This window comes from Ornithorhynchus anatinus, chromosome 2, assembly GCF_004115215.2.
Source record: "Ornithorhynchus anatinus isolate Pmale09 chromosome 2, mOrnAna1.pri.v4, whole genome shotgun sequence".
Classification (NCBI taxonomy): domain Eukaryota; kingdom Metazoa; phylum Chordata; class Mammalia; order Monotremata; family Ornithorhynchidae; genus Ornithorhynchus; species Ornithorhynchus anatinus.
In genome coordinates, this window is record NC_041729.1 from 162,562,719 (window position 1) to 162,575,995 (window position 13,277).

General features: G+C 52.8%; 1 protein-coding gene across 2 annotated transcripts; it reads left to right on the forward strand.

Annotated features, from left to right (window-relative positions):
- Positions 1 to 219: 219 nt before the first annotated feature.
- BHLHE41 (basic helix-loop-helix family member e41) lies at positions 220 to 10,591 on the forward strand. 2 transcript variants are annotated; one of them, XM_029057623.1, is made up of 5 exons: positions 220 to 355; positions 443 to 506; positions 874 to 981; positions 1,681 to 1,792; positions 6,376 to 10,591. In XM_029057623.1, exons 1-5 carry the CDS (start codon positions 309 to 311, stop codon positions 8,133 to 8,135), a joined length of 2,091 nt encoding a protein of 696 aa, XP_028913456.1. In that variant the 5' UTR covers positions 220 to 308; the 3' UTR covers positions 8,136 to 10,591. The 2 variants fall into 2 exon arrangements, with proteins under 2 accessions (XP_028913456.1, XP_028913457.1); XM_029057624.2 differs by lacking the exons at positions 220 to 355; positions 443 to 506 and adding an exon at positions 513 to 609 and having other exon boundaries at positions 897 to 981.
- Positions 10,592 to 13,277: the final 2,686 nt, after the last annotated feature.

The window sequence follows — 13,277 nt, forward strand, 5'->3', positions numbered from 1 at the left end:
ACCGTCAGGCCCCCCCCCCCCCCCAGACACACACAGACACACACAGACAGCAGAGTGTGTGTGTGGGAGGGGGCTGGGGGGACACCCCCCCCCCCCCAACAAACCGCTGTGCACTTTCCCCAGCGCCCGGCCGAGGGCGGCTGGAGGTGCACTGCCCCCCCCAGGACCTCCCCAACCCTCAGCCCCCGCCCAAAGAAGCCACAGATTGCAGCAAAAAAAAAAAAAAACAACCCCCCCAAAAAGGACCCCCCCCCCCCAAGCGGGAGGCTCTGCCACCCAACCCTCGGGGTTGCCAGCGGGCAGTGCCCATGGAGGGAGGAGAGAGACCGCCGCCCCCGGCCCGGGCATTGGCTGGGTAAGGGTCCAGCCGCCTTCCAGGGAGGGTGGGGGTCCGGTCCTGGGGTGGGGGGTCGGAATCGGACGCCCCTCTGTCCCTTTTCAGGCTGGACCACCCCCCTGCCTACCGGTGCCCACCCCAGAGGGGCATGAAGCGCGACGAAGGCAAGGTAAGAAGAAGTTTCCGATGCCCCGCCGACCCTCCCTGGACCTTTCCTTTAGGGCCACCGCTCTCTTCCCAACAACGGTCCTCCAGGCAACTCGGAATTTTAAGTAATTTTAAGGAATTTCTCGCCTGGGGCGGGTGGGGGTGTCTGTGTGGTATGTATGTCTGTGAAACCACGGGGTGGAGGAGGAGAGGGCACACAGCCGCACCTGCGGCTTTAATTGCCCCTCTCTACGGGCCAAGGTGGGTGGGGGGCAAAATATATATATATATATATATAATAAAGGTGTTGGTGGTGGTCGGCAGGACTGTGCCCTCGGCCTTTTTCTCCTCCTCTTCCCCCTTTTTTTTTCCCTCCCCGCTTTTTCCAGGAGACTTACAAACTCCCCCACAGATTGATAGAAAAGAAAAGACGAGACAGAATTAACGAGTGCATTGCTCAGCTCAAAGATTTACTGCCCGAACATCTAAAACTGACGGTAAGAGGGTGATTATTTATTTTTTTTCGACGCCCCGGCAGTAGCGGGAAGGGGGAAACTCCGGGAGCTTTGGGGAAATGCAGGCCGGTAGCCGGCGCTTAGCACAGTGCTTGGCACCTACTAAGTGCGCTGACAAACGCCGTCGTCATTATTATGATTATTGGACTGTTAAAGCTGGCTGGTGCTGTCTTTAAACGGTGCTCGGCTCAATAAATCCGCTTGAATTTTCTCCATTTATTGATCCAGTCGTATTTAGGGAGCGTTTACTGGGTGCAGAGCACTGGACTAAGCGCTTGGAATGTCCACTTGGGCAGACAGAGACCATCCCTGCCCGACAACGGGCTCCCAGCCGAAAAAGGGGGGAGACAGCAAAACAAGCAGAAAGGCACCACCACCATCAAAAAAGATAAATAGAATTATCGATATAAAGGCGTGTGTGTGTGTGTGTGTGTTTACGTCTCCCCCTTAAAAGCACGAATCGTTTAGAATCTGCCTTGCGTCAACCGGGAGCTTAATAATACTAATAATAATGCTAAATACTATTATCCCTCGCAAAGCGAGTTTGCCCAAGTTCCACTGATGCTCAGTGGAAACGGAATGGAGAGCCAGATGCGTTTTGTAGGTGACCGAGCGCCTCTTCCTATTTTTTTTTTTTTATTATTCTTCTTATTGTTTCTTTCTTCTTTGGCTTCCCTGCAGACGTTGGGACATCTGGAAAAGGCAGTGGTTTTGGAATTAACTTTGAAACACCTAAAAGCTTTAACGGCCCTAACGGAGCAGCAGCATCAGAAGATCATTGCTTTACAGAATGGTAAGGCAGTGGCGGGGGGAGGGATGGTAATAATAGTAGTGATAATAATAATAATGACGGTATTTAAGTTCTTACTACGTGTCAAATAATAATAATGGTATTTGCTCATTATTAGAATTATTGTGGTATTTGTTAAGCGCTTACTATGTGCCCGGCAGTGTATTGTTAAGCCGTTGCTATGTGCCCTAGCACTGTATTGTTAAGAGTTTGTTATGTGCCCCGGCACTGTACTAAGCGCTGGGGTGGATACAAGCAAATTGGGGTGGACACAGTTCCTGTCCCACATGGAGCTCACAGTCTAAATAATACGCCTACCCCCACCCCCTACACACACACACACACAAACCCCCCCCACACACACAACACACATGCCCACCCATATACATACATAATAATAATAATATTGGTATTTGTTAAGCGCTTACTATGTGCAGAGCACTGTTCTAAGCGCTGGGGTAGACACAGGGGAATCAGGTTGTCCCACATGAGGCTCACAATCTTCATCCCCATTTTACAGATGAGGTAACTGAGGCAGAGAGAAGTTGTGACTTGCCCACAGTCACACAGCTGACAAGGGGCAGAGCTGGGATTCGAACCCATGACCTCTGACTCCCAAGCCCGGGCTCTTTCCACTGAGCCACGCTGCTTCTCTAAATGCATACATACATATATCAATATATACATAAATACATACATACATACATACCAACACACATAAATACTTATATTCATTCCCTGGGGTCAAACCGGCTGGCTCCGAGAAGTCCAGCGATTCCGATCTGATTGTCTTCTTGCCGGCTGTCCGGTCAGTCCGCAACGTTTACCTTAGAGGTGCAGCTTTCTGGACAACTTCCAGATGCCCCATTTCGCCTCCCCACCCCCGTTGCCCACGAGGGTCTCACTTTGCAGGCGCTGATTGTCTTTATTAAGGACCAGCCCGAGATCCGCCCCGCCCCCTTCCCCCGGCCTGAGCATCGGACCCAGCGTTTAGTACAGTGCCTGGCACATAGTGAGCACTTAGCACATGCCATTACCATGTTGGAAGCGGCGGTGTGTTTCTCGGGGGTTTTTTTTGGAAGCAGTAGGACCTAGGGGCAAGAGCCCGTGCTTGGGAGTCAGAGGTCTTGGGTTCTAATCCCGGCACCACCAATTTGTCTGCTGAGTGACCTCGGGCAAGTCATTTCCCTTCCTCTGCGCCTCAGTTCCCCCCTCTGTCAAATGGAGATAAAGACTGTGAGCCTCCTGTGGGACAAGGACTGTGTCCCATCTCATTACCTTGTATCTATCCCAGCGCTTATTATAATGCTAAGAGACGTATGATGGTATGTGTTAAGCGCTATGTGCCAAGCACTGTTCTAAGCGCTAGGGTAGATACAAGCTAATTAGTTTGTATAATTAGATGCAAACTAATTAGCCCCACGTGGGGCTCCCAGTCTTCATCCCCATTTTCCAGAGGAGGTAGCTGAGGCCCAGAGAATTCATTCATTCATTCAGTCGTATTTATTGAGCACTTAACTCTGTGCAGAGCACTGAACTAAGCACTCAGAGAGTACAGCCATAAAGAGAGACGATCCCTGGCAGCACCGGGCTCCCATTCTAGAGAGTTTGGGCAAGTCACTTCACAGCGTGGCTCAGTGGAAAGAGCCCGGGCTTTGGAGTCAGAGGTCATGGGTTCGAATGCCGGATCAGCCGCTTGTCAGCTGTGTGACTGTGGGCAAGTCACTTAACTTCTCTGTGCCTCAGTTACCTCATCTGGAAAATGGGGATTAAGACTGTGAGCCCCACGTGGGGCAACCTGATTCCCCTGCGTCTACCCCAGCGCTTAGAACAGTGCTCTGCACATAGTAAGCGCTTAACAAATACCAACATTATTATTATTATTATTCTCTGAGCCTCGGTTACCTCATCTGTCAAGTGGGGATGAAGACTGTGAGTCCCATGTGGGACAACCTGATGACCTTGTAATCTACCCCAGCGCTTAGAATAGTGCTTGGCACATAGCGCTTAACAAATACCAACATTATTATTATTCTTAGAGAAGCGAAGCAGCTTGTCCCGGCCCACACAGCAGACGAGTGGCGGAGCTGGGATTTGAACCCAGGTTTTCTGACTCCCTGGCCTGCGGCTCCTGCCACCAAGCCACTCTGCTTGGCCTCTAGAAGAGCACTTAACAAATACTTAGCAGAGTGCTTGGCACATAGTAAGTACTTAAATACCAGTGCTCAGAACAGTGCCTGGCACATAGTAAGCGCTTAAGAAATACCAGTGTTTAGAACAGTACCTGGTACATAGTAAGTGCTTAACAAATACCAGTGCCCAGAATAGTGCTTGGCACATAGTAAGCGCTTAAGAAATACCAGCGCTTAGAACAGTGCTTGGCACATAATAAGCTCTTAACAAATCCCAGTGCTCAGAAGAGTGCCTAGCACATAGTGAGGGCTTAAGAAGCAGCGTGGCTCAGTGGAAAGAGCACAGGCTTTGGAGTTAGAGGTCATGAGTTCAAATCCCAGCTCTGCCACTTGTCAGCTGTGTGACTGTGGGCAAGTCACTTCACTTCTCTGTGCCTCAGTTACCTCATCTGTAAAATGGGGATTAAGACTGTGAGCCCCACATGGGACATCCTGATTCCCTTGTGTCTACCCAGCGCTTAGAACAGTGCTCGGCACGTAGTAAGCGCTTAACAAATACCAACATTATTATTATTATTATTATTATTAAGAAATCCCAGTGCTTAGAGGAGTGCCTGGAGCATAGTAAGTGCTTAACAAGTCCCAGCCCTTAGAAGAGTGCTTGGCACATAATAGTTGCTTAAGAAATCTTAGCGTTTAGAAGAGTGCCTGGAGCATAAGTAAGTGCTTAAGAAATCCCAGCGCTTAGAATAGTGCTTGACACGTAGTAAGTGCTTAAGAAACCCCAGCGCTTAGAACAGTGACTGGAGCATAGTGAGCGCTTAAGAAATAGCGCTGAGAAGAGTGCCTGGCACATACTGAGCTCTTAAGAAATCCCAGCGTTTAGAAGAGTGCCTGGCACATCGTGAGCGCTTAAGAAATCCCAACGCTCAGAAGAGCGCTTGGCACATCATAATTGCTTAGGGAATCCCAGGGCTCAGAAGAATGCCTGGCACATAGTGAGAGTTTAAGAAATCCCCGCTTTTAGAAGAGTGCCTGGAGCATAGTAGGCGCTTAAGAAACCCCAGGGCCCAGAAGAGTGCTTGGCATATAATAATTGCTTAAGAAATCCCAGCGCTTAGAAGAGTGCCTGGCGCATAGTAAGCGCTTAAGAAATCCCAGCCCTGAGAAGAGTGCTTGGCACATAATAATTGTTGAAGGAATCCCAGCGCTTGGAAGAGTGCCTGGCACATAGTAAGCGCTTAAGAAATCCCAGCGCTTAGAAGAGTGCCTGGCACATAGTGAGCGCTTAAGAAATCCCAGCGCTTAGAAGAGTGCCTGGCACATAGTGAGCGCTTAAGAAATCCCAGCGCTGAGAAGAGTGCTTGGCACATCATAATTGCTTAAGAAATCCCAGCGCGTAGAAGAGTGCTTGGCACATATTTAGCGCTTAATAAATCCCAGCGCTTAGAAGAGTGCCTGGCACATAGTGAGCGCTTAAGAAATCCCAACGCTGAGAAGAGTGCTTGGCACATCCTAATTGCTGAAGAAATCCCAGCGCTGAGAAGAGCGCCTGGCACATTCATTCATTCAATAGTCTTTATTGAGCGCTTACTATGTGCAGAGCACTGTACTAAGCGCTTGGAATGAACAAGTGGGCAACAGATAGAGACAGTCCCTGCCGTTTGTCGGGCTTACAGTCTAATCGAATAATAATAATAATAATAACGTTGGTATTTGTGAAGCGCTTACTATGTGCCGAGCACTGTTCTAAGCGCTGGGGGAGACACGGGGGAATCAGGTTGTCCCACGTGGGGCTCACAGTCTTCATCCCCATTTTACAGCTGGGGGTCACTGAGGCCCAGAGAAGTGAAGTGACTTGCCCACAGTCGCACAGCTGACAAGAGCGCTTAAGAAATCCCAGCGCCGAGAAGGGCGCCTGGCACATAGTGAGCGCTTAGGCAATCCCAGGGCTGAGAAGAGGGTCGGGCAACGTGGCGGGAGGGAAAGGGACACGTGTGCTGCTGCTGGGGGGCGGGGGGTGGTGCCTTTTGGGGTGCCAGGGGGGCGGTGCGTGATGGACCCTGGACCCTGCCCCCTGCCCTTGCCCCCTGCCCTTGCCCCCTGCCCCCTGCCCTTGCCCCCTGCCCTTGCCCCCTGCCCTTGCCCCCTGCCCCCTGCCCTTGCCCCCTGCCCCCTGCCCCCTGCCCCCTGCCCCCTGCCCCCTGCCCCCTGTCCCTGCCCCCTGCCCTTGCCCCCTGCCCCCTAGATGTTCTTCCCCTCGACTGCCATCGTTATTGCCATCGTTCCGGTCTGTCCATCTCCCCCGATTCGACCGTAAGCCCGTCGTTGGGCAGGGCCTGTCTCTATCTGTTGCCGATTTGTACATTCCAAGCGCCTAGTCCGGCGCTCTGCACCTAGTAAGCGCTCCATAAATACTACTGAATGAACGAAGGAATGAATGCCCCCTTGCAGACGCCGCTCCGGACGGGGACCAGCGGTTCCGCGGGCACCGAGGGCACCGCGGGCGTCCCGCCCCGCCCCCCAACTGCGTGCCCGTCATCCGGCGACCCCGGGCATCGCCCGACACCGACACCGACAGCGGCTACGGGGGGGACCCCCACCCCATCCCCCACCCCACCCCCAAGCCCCCCGTGAAGCGGGAGCCCCCCGGGGACGCCCCCGCCCCCAAGAGGTCCCGGCTGCAGGTGGGGACCCCCGGGTCGCCCCCGGGGCTGCCCCCCGGGTCGCCCCCGGGGCTGCCCCCCGGGTCGCCCCCCGGGTTGCCCCCCGGGCTGCTGGGCTCCCTGCTGGCCTTGGGCGGACCCCCGCCCGCGCCCTTCTGCCTGCCCTTCTACTTCTTCTCGCCCTCCGCCGCCTACGTGCAGCCCCTGCTCGACAAAGCCGGCCTCGACAGGTACCTGTTCCCGGCCGGGGGTCTCGGGGGTCCCGGGGGTCCCGGGGGTCCCGGGGGTCCCGGCCCGCTGCCGCTGCTCTACCCAGGACTGGCCGCCGCCGCCGCCGCCGCCGCCGCCGCCGCCGCCGCCACCGCAGCCTTCCCCTGCCTCTCCTCCGTCCTGGCGCCCCCGCCGGACGGGGACGGAACTGCAACCGCCACCCCAACCGCAGCCGCCTTCCCCGGGCTGGCGGCCTCTCCGGACGGGGGAGGAACCGCCACCGCAGCCGCTTTCCCCCGTCTCGCCCCCGGGCTGGCGCCCTCTCCGGACAGGGGCGGAACTGCCCCCGCTCCCGCCGCCCCCTTCCGCAGCGTCTCCTCCGTCCTGGCGCCCCCGCCGGACGGGGACGGAACTGCAACCGCCACCCCAACCGCCGCCGCCTTCCCCGGCCTCGCCTCCGTGCTGGCGCCCTCTGCGGACAGGGCGGGGACTACAACCGCCCCCGCCGCCCCTTTCGCCCGCCTCGCCTCCGTGCTGGCGCCCTCTCCGGACAGGGCGGGGACTACAACCGCCCCCGCCGCCCCTTTCCCCGACCTCGCCTCCAGGCTGGCGCCCTCTGCGGACAGGGCGGGGACTACAACCGCCCCCGCCGCCCCTTTCCCCGGCCTCGCCTCCGTGCTGGCGCCCTCTGCGGACAGGGCGGGAATTGCTGCAGCCGCCACCGCCGCTTTCCCCAGCCTCTCCTCGATCCTCGCGCCCTCTCCGGACAGGGACGGAACCGCAGCCGCCGCCACCGCGGCCTTCCCCAGCCTCGCCTCCGTGCTAGCGACCTCTCCGGGCAGGGCGGGAACCGCCACCGCAGCCTTCCCCAACCTCGCCTCCGTACTGGCGCCCTCTCCGGACAGGGCGGGAACTGCAGCCGCCGCCTTCCCCAGCCTCTCCTCCGTACTAGCGCCCTCTGCGGACAGGGCCGGATCTGCAGCCGTCGCCGTCTTCCCCTGCCGCGCCTCCGTGCTGGCGCCCCCTCCGGACAGGGCGGGAACTGCTGCAGCCGCCGCCTTCCCCAGCCTCTCCGTCGTGCTGGCGCCCCCTCCGGACAGAGCGGGTACTGCAGCCTCGGCCTCCCCGACCTCCTCCTCCTCCTCCTTCTCCTCCTCCTCCTTCTCTTCCTCCTCTTCTTCTTCCTCCTCCTCCTCCTCCTCCTCCTCCTCCTCCTCCCCGACCCCGCATCTGTCCTTCCCCGCCTCCACCCTGCGGGAGCTCGGGGCGACCCCGGAGCCGGAGCGCCCCCTTGTGGAGGACCTGCGGGCCCGCCCCGCCCGCCGGCACACCCCCTGAGCACCCCTGCCCATCCCCTGGCAAGGAGGGACAGCTCCTGGCAGATATGCATCCTCGCAGAAACGTGTCACAGCTGCACGGCAGGTAGTAGGGATGGATGCATTTTTTCTTTTCTTTTTCCTTTTTCAGCATCTGGTTGGTGGGCGACCCCTTGTGTCACTCCCACTCTGCCGTAGAAGGCCCTCGGCGGGGTGTATGTGTGCTTTCTTTGTCTCTCTGGACAGAGAGACCTATATTTTGTACGTATTTTTTTCAAGGCTCTAAATGGAAGACAAAACATATTCATTCAATCGTGTTTATTGAGCGTTTACTATGTGCAGAGCACTGTACTAAGGGCTTGGGATGTACAATTCGGCAACATACGGCTCGCTCTCTATCCATCTAGAGAGGCGATCTCTGTCCAACCTAGATAGATCAGTGGTCCCGTTGTTGGGTAGGGATCGCCTCTGTCGCTGAATTATACTTAACAAGCGTTTAGTACAGTGCTCCGCACACAGAAAGCGTTCAGTGAATACGATCGAATGAATGAATGGATGGACGGAGCTGTCTCTCTGTCCGTGTACGTGCGTAGGAGTGCACTGTCTTCCAAGGATTTAGAACCTTTTTTAAAGATGCTCCACTGGCGATGATCGCCAGGGGAGTCTGTCTTAAGCTGTTGAACTTTCTTGGCGAGAAAGGTGGGATTCATCTCTGCCCAGGGAGGGGTGGGGGCCGCGGAGGACCAGAGGACCCAGGGATGCTGAGAATCCAGACTCCCCCCCCAAGCACCAGCTCCCGGCCTACAATTCCCACCAATTGAGGATGTGGATCTTTGAAGACGAAAGTTGCCACTCGGGATTTTTCTAATGCTCCGCTTCATCCGTCGCGGAAATCTGCGAAAGACAGGGGCGAGGATGCAGTTGGGCCGGAGATTTAATGTTTTGCACCTTATTTGTGTGTGTGTGTGTGTGTGTGTGTGTGTGTCAGGGGGAGGAGGAATGGTTGTGCTGTATGGTCTCAAAGTCCTACTTTAGGAATTTGCACCCGGGTGAAGAGAACCTGGATCGGTCCACTCTCAGGACGGAGGTGGGGCAAGAGGAGGCCGTGGACAGCAAAAAGCGCCCTTAAGTACATTTGCTAGCACTTTATTGAGAAGTGGACCGATGAAATCAAATGAAATCAATTGATTCAATGCCATTTCCCCGATATAAAGATATTTATCTTTCCATCTATCTAGATATATAGCTAGAGTGATATCTGTAGATATCTCTAGCTATATATCAACAGATATCTCTATAGATATTTCCCTGTAGATATAAATACCCATCTATAGGTATAGATTTCTATGGATATCTATAGATAGGTATAGAGATCTATAGATGTAGCTATATCTATAGATAGGTATAGAGATCGGTAGCTATAGCTGCACCTATAGATGTGCATAGGGATATCGATATCTTTAAGTACATATGGATATCTATAGATGTACGTATCTAGACATCTGTAGATATGGATATGTATCTAGTGCATTTCGTCGCACGCTGCCATCATTTAAGTCACGGTGTTCCCGAGTTTTTGTTTCCTTGCTGTAAGAAAACCCAAACTGAACGTTTGCGCACTGATCCAAGGAAAAGAATAGGACAAGACAAAAAAAAAAAAAGAAAGAACAAACTGCAAACGGATTAATCCTCTGTTCTCCTTCGCATTACCTGGGAAGAAGGCAGGCAGATGAGGCTGGTCAGGTGTGGAGTGTGGGGGAAAACGGCCTGGGAGCCCTTCTAACCCCCAACTATCATAGTTTCCCTTTTCCGGAGGCCACGCCGGATCATCACAGAGAAAGCTTTTTAAATAAGGCTTAAACCGAGACCTTGCCCGGGTATTTTTAGTGTGTTGCCAAGGTAGCACAGTGAGAAATCTCGACTCGAATGTTATGTAAGAGGTGAGACACAACAGTCTGACTAGGAGAGGAGAAATATCTGGAGCTGTTTGTCAGTTTTGGTGCATTTTGCTGCTGCTGTGGCTGCTGCTGTCGCTACTGTTTGCCTCAAACGCTGTGTTTAAACAACGTTAAAAAAAAATCTTACTAGCCTGCGGAGCGGCTCTATGTAAATAGTTGTTAATACATCCAATTAATGCTGTCTGACATGCTATTTTTGTAGGGAGAAAACCGTGTTACTGATATTTTGAGTTGAAAAAAATCTCTCTGGGGGAGGATCTGCCGAAAAAGTTGCACTTTGGTTACAACGCTTATGCTTGGTACCAGCTTATGCTGTCTTAAATTATTTTAAAAAAATAAATACTCTCTGCAAGAAACCAGCTGTTCTAGGATGCGACGGTTTAGTAGGCGATATACTAGACATCGATCTTTATATTCCAGTATTTTCCAGCACTCCATAAATTCTATTCTCTAAATATTTCCACACTATTTTGTGATTTAAAAATTCTTACTAAGGAATAAAAGCTTTAATTATACGGTCCGAGGTTGTCGAATAATTAAAAAACCCTCCCCTCACTGTCAGAACGAAGGCAGAATTAAATCGGAGGTGTGAATTCTGTGGATCAGGCTGCCCGTTGGCAACAACTTTTCGGAAGATGCCAGAGCTTTTATTTGCGATGCCTGCTTGTCGGGTGTGGACGTTTCTCATTCGTCCACAGCCACCTCTGGCCGATGCGCTTCTGCCGGCGAATTTTGTATCCCACCCCTGTCTTATAAAATGGGATATCAGCTCTCTAGGATGGGTTCCGGTTAGCGGACGTGTCCATAACTTCGGGTGCGGATCCAATTTTACACCCATTTGCCGCAGCCGGAATGACAAAATGATGTGCAACATAAAATCAGCGGTGATTTAGAGATGCTGTCTTCTCCACCTCACCCTGCACGTCATTGGACACGGGGGTTAAATCAAACTTTAGGAGGAAAGGTATGTTTCGTAAACGCATCCATCTGTTCCTGGAGAAATTAAATCATCATCCGTATTTACGTGGGGCCTAGCGGAAAAGTATGTCGTTCGCCTCTCCCTGCTGGGAATAATTGACTCAGAGAATCTCCACTTGGTCCGTGCAATACCGGGGAACTGTACAGAGGCTTATCAATCCATCAGGTCTTCATTCAATCGTATCTATTGAGCGCTTACTGTGTGCGGAGCTCTGTACTCAGCGCTTGGAAGGTACAATTCGGCAACGGATAGAGACAATCCCTACCCGACAACGGGCTCGCAGTCTAGAAGAGGGGAAACAGACAACAAAGCAAAACGAGGAGACAGGCATCAATACCATCAAAATAGATAAATAGAATCAGAGATTAAAGAGACAATATGAATAAATGATTTAAAGATCTACGTACAAAAGGGGCAGGGAGAGAGAAGCAGCATGGCATGGATGGTGCAGTGGTCTGGGAGTCAGAAGGTCATGGGTTCAAACCCCGGCTCCGCCACCCGTCTGCTGTGTGACCTTGAGCAGGTCACTTCTCTGGGCCTCATCAGTCAATCAGTTGTATTTACTCAGCGCTTCCGGAGTGCGGAGCACTGTACTAAGCACTCGGGAACATAACCAATAGGCTCTAGTGGAAAGAGCCCGGACTTGGGAGTCTGAGGTCATGGGTTCGAATCTCGGCTCTGCCACGTGGCAGCTGGGTGACTGTGGGCAAGTCACTTCACTTCTCTGTGCCTTAGTTCCCTCATCTGTAAAATGGGGATGAAGACTGTGAGCCTCACGTGGGACAACCTGATGACCCTGTGTCTCCCCCAGCGCTTAGAACAGTGCTCTGCACATAGTAAGTGCTTAACAGATACCAACATTATTATAGCAATCTAGCACCGAATGAATGAATGAATGAATGAATATAACAGACACATTCCCCAAGGAGGAGCATGGTGTTGTGGCTAGAACCCGGGCCTGGGAGGTTCTAATCCTCACTTCGCCACTTGTCTGCTGAGTGACCCTGGACAAGTCACTTCCCTTCTCTGGGCCTCAGTTACCTCATCTTGGAAAATGGGGATTGAGACTGTGAGCCCCTTGCGGGACAGGAAGAGCACAGGCTGGGGAGTCAGAGGACGTGGGTTCTAATCCCCGCTCCGCCACTTGTCGCTGCGTGACTGTGGGCAAGCCGCTTAACTCCTCTGTGCCTCAGTTCCCTCATCGGTAAAATGGGGATTAAGACTGTGAGCCCCTCGTGGGACAACCTGATTACCTTGTACCTACCCTAGTGCTTAGAACAGTGCTTGGCATATAGTAAGTGCTTAACAAATACCGTACTTATTAATAACCCGATTTGCTTGGAGTCACCCCAGGGCTTAGTACAGTGCCTGGCATGTAATAAGGGCTTAACAAATGGCAGAATTGTAATTATCATTACACTATAACGATATAACAGACACATTCCCTGAGAAGCAGCATGGTGTAGTGGATAGAACACAGGCCTGGGAGTCAGAAGGTCATGGGTGCTCCTCCCGGCTCTGCCACTTGGCTGCTGTGTGACCCGGGGCAAGTCGTTTCACTTCTCTGGGCCTCAGTGACCTCATCTGTAAAATGGGGATGGAGACTGTGAGCCCCACGCGGGACAGGGACTGTGCTCAATCCAATCTGCTTGTAGCCACTACAGAGCTTAGTACAGTGTCTGACACATAGTGAGCACTTAAATGCTGTAATTATGATTATTATTATTCCCTACCCATAATCAGTCTAGAGGCAGAGTAACTTCTAAGGCAGCAGCCCCCTTGGGAAAGAACACCAAAAGGGCTCAGGCAAATAACATCAGTGGAAGAATCGTATTTGCCAAATATCCTAGTTTTTCTCAAAAGTCACTGAATACTAACGGAGAAGCAGTGTGGCCGAATGGATAGAGCCCGGACCTGGGAGTCAAAGGGCCTCCCAGCTCTGCCACTTGTCGGTTATGTCCTTGGGCAAGTCACTTCACTTCTCTGGGCCTCAGTTCCCTCATCAGGAAAATGGGGATTAAGACTGGCAGCCTCATGTAGGACAGGGACTGGGTCCAACCTGATTTCCTTATTTCTACTCCAGCGCTTAGTACAGTACCTGGTACATAGTACAGGCTCAACAAATGCCATTTAAAAAAAATAAAACCCACTAATGCCTTCTATAGCCAACAGGGTCCCTCCAGTGATTAAAATGGTGTTTTGGAATTCAGTTTCACTTTGGTGATTT

What these genes read in the sequence shown, in the direction of transcription:
- BHLHE41 (XM_029057623.1), top strand. Translation starts at nt 309, where the DNA reads ATGGAGGGAGGAGAGAGACCGCCGCCCCCGGCCCGGGCATTGGCTGG. An exon ending in TGAAGCGCGACGAAGGCAAG is followed by an intron (nt 507 to 873) that starts GTAAGAAGAAGT and finishes CGCTTTTTCCAG; the next exon opens with GAGACTTACAAACTCCCCCA. An exon ending in GATCATTGCTTTACAGAATG is followed by an intron (nt 1,793 to 6,375) that starts GTAAGGCAGTGG and finishes GCCCCCTTGCAG; the next exon opens with ACGCCGCTCCGGACGGGGAC.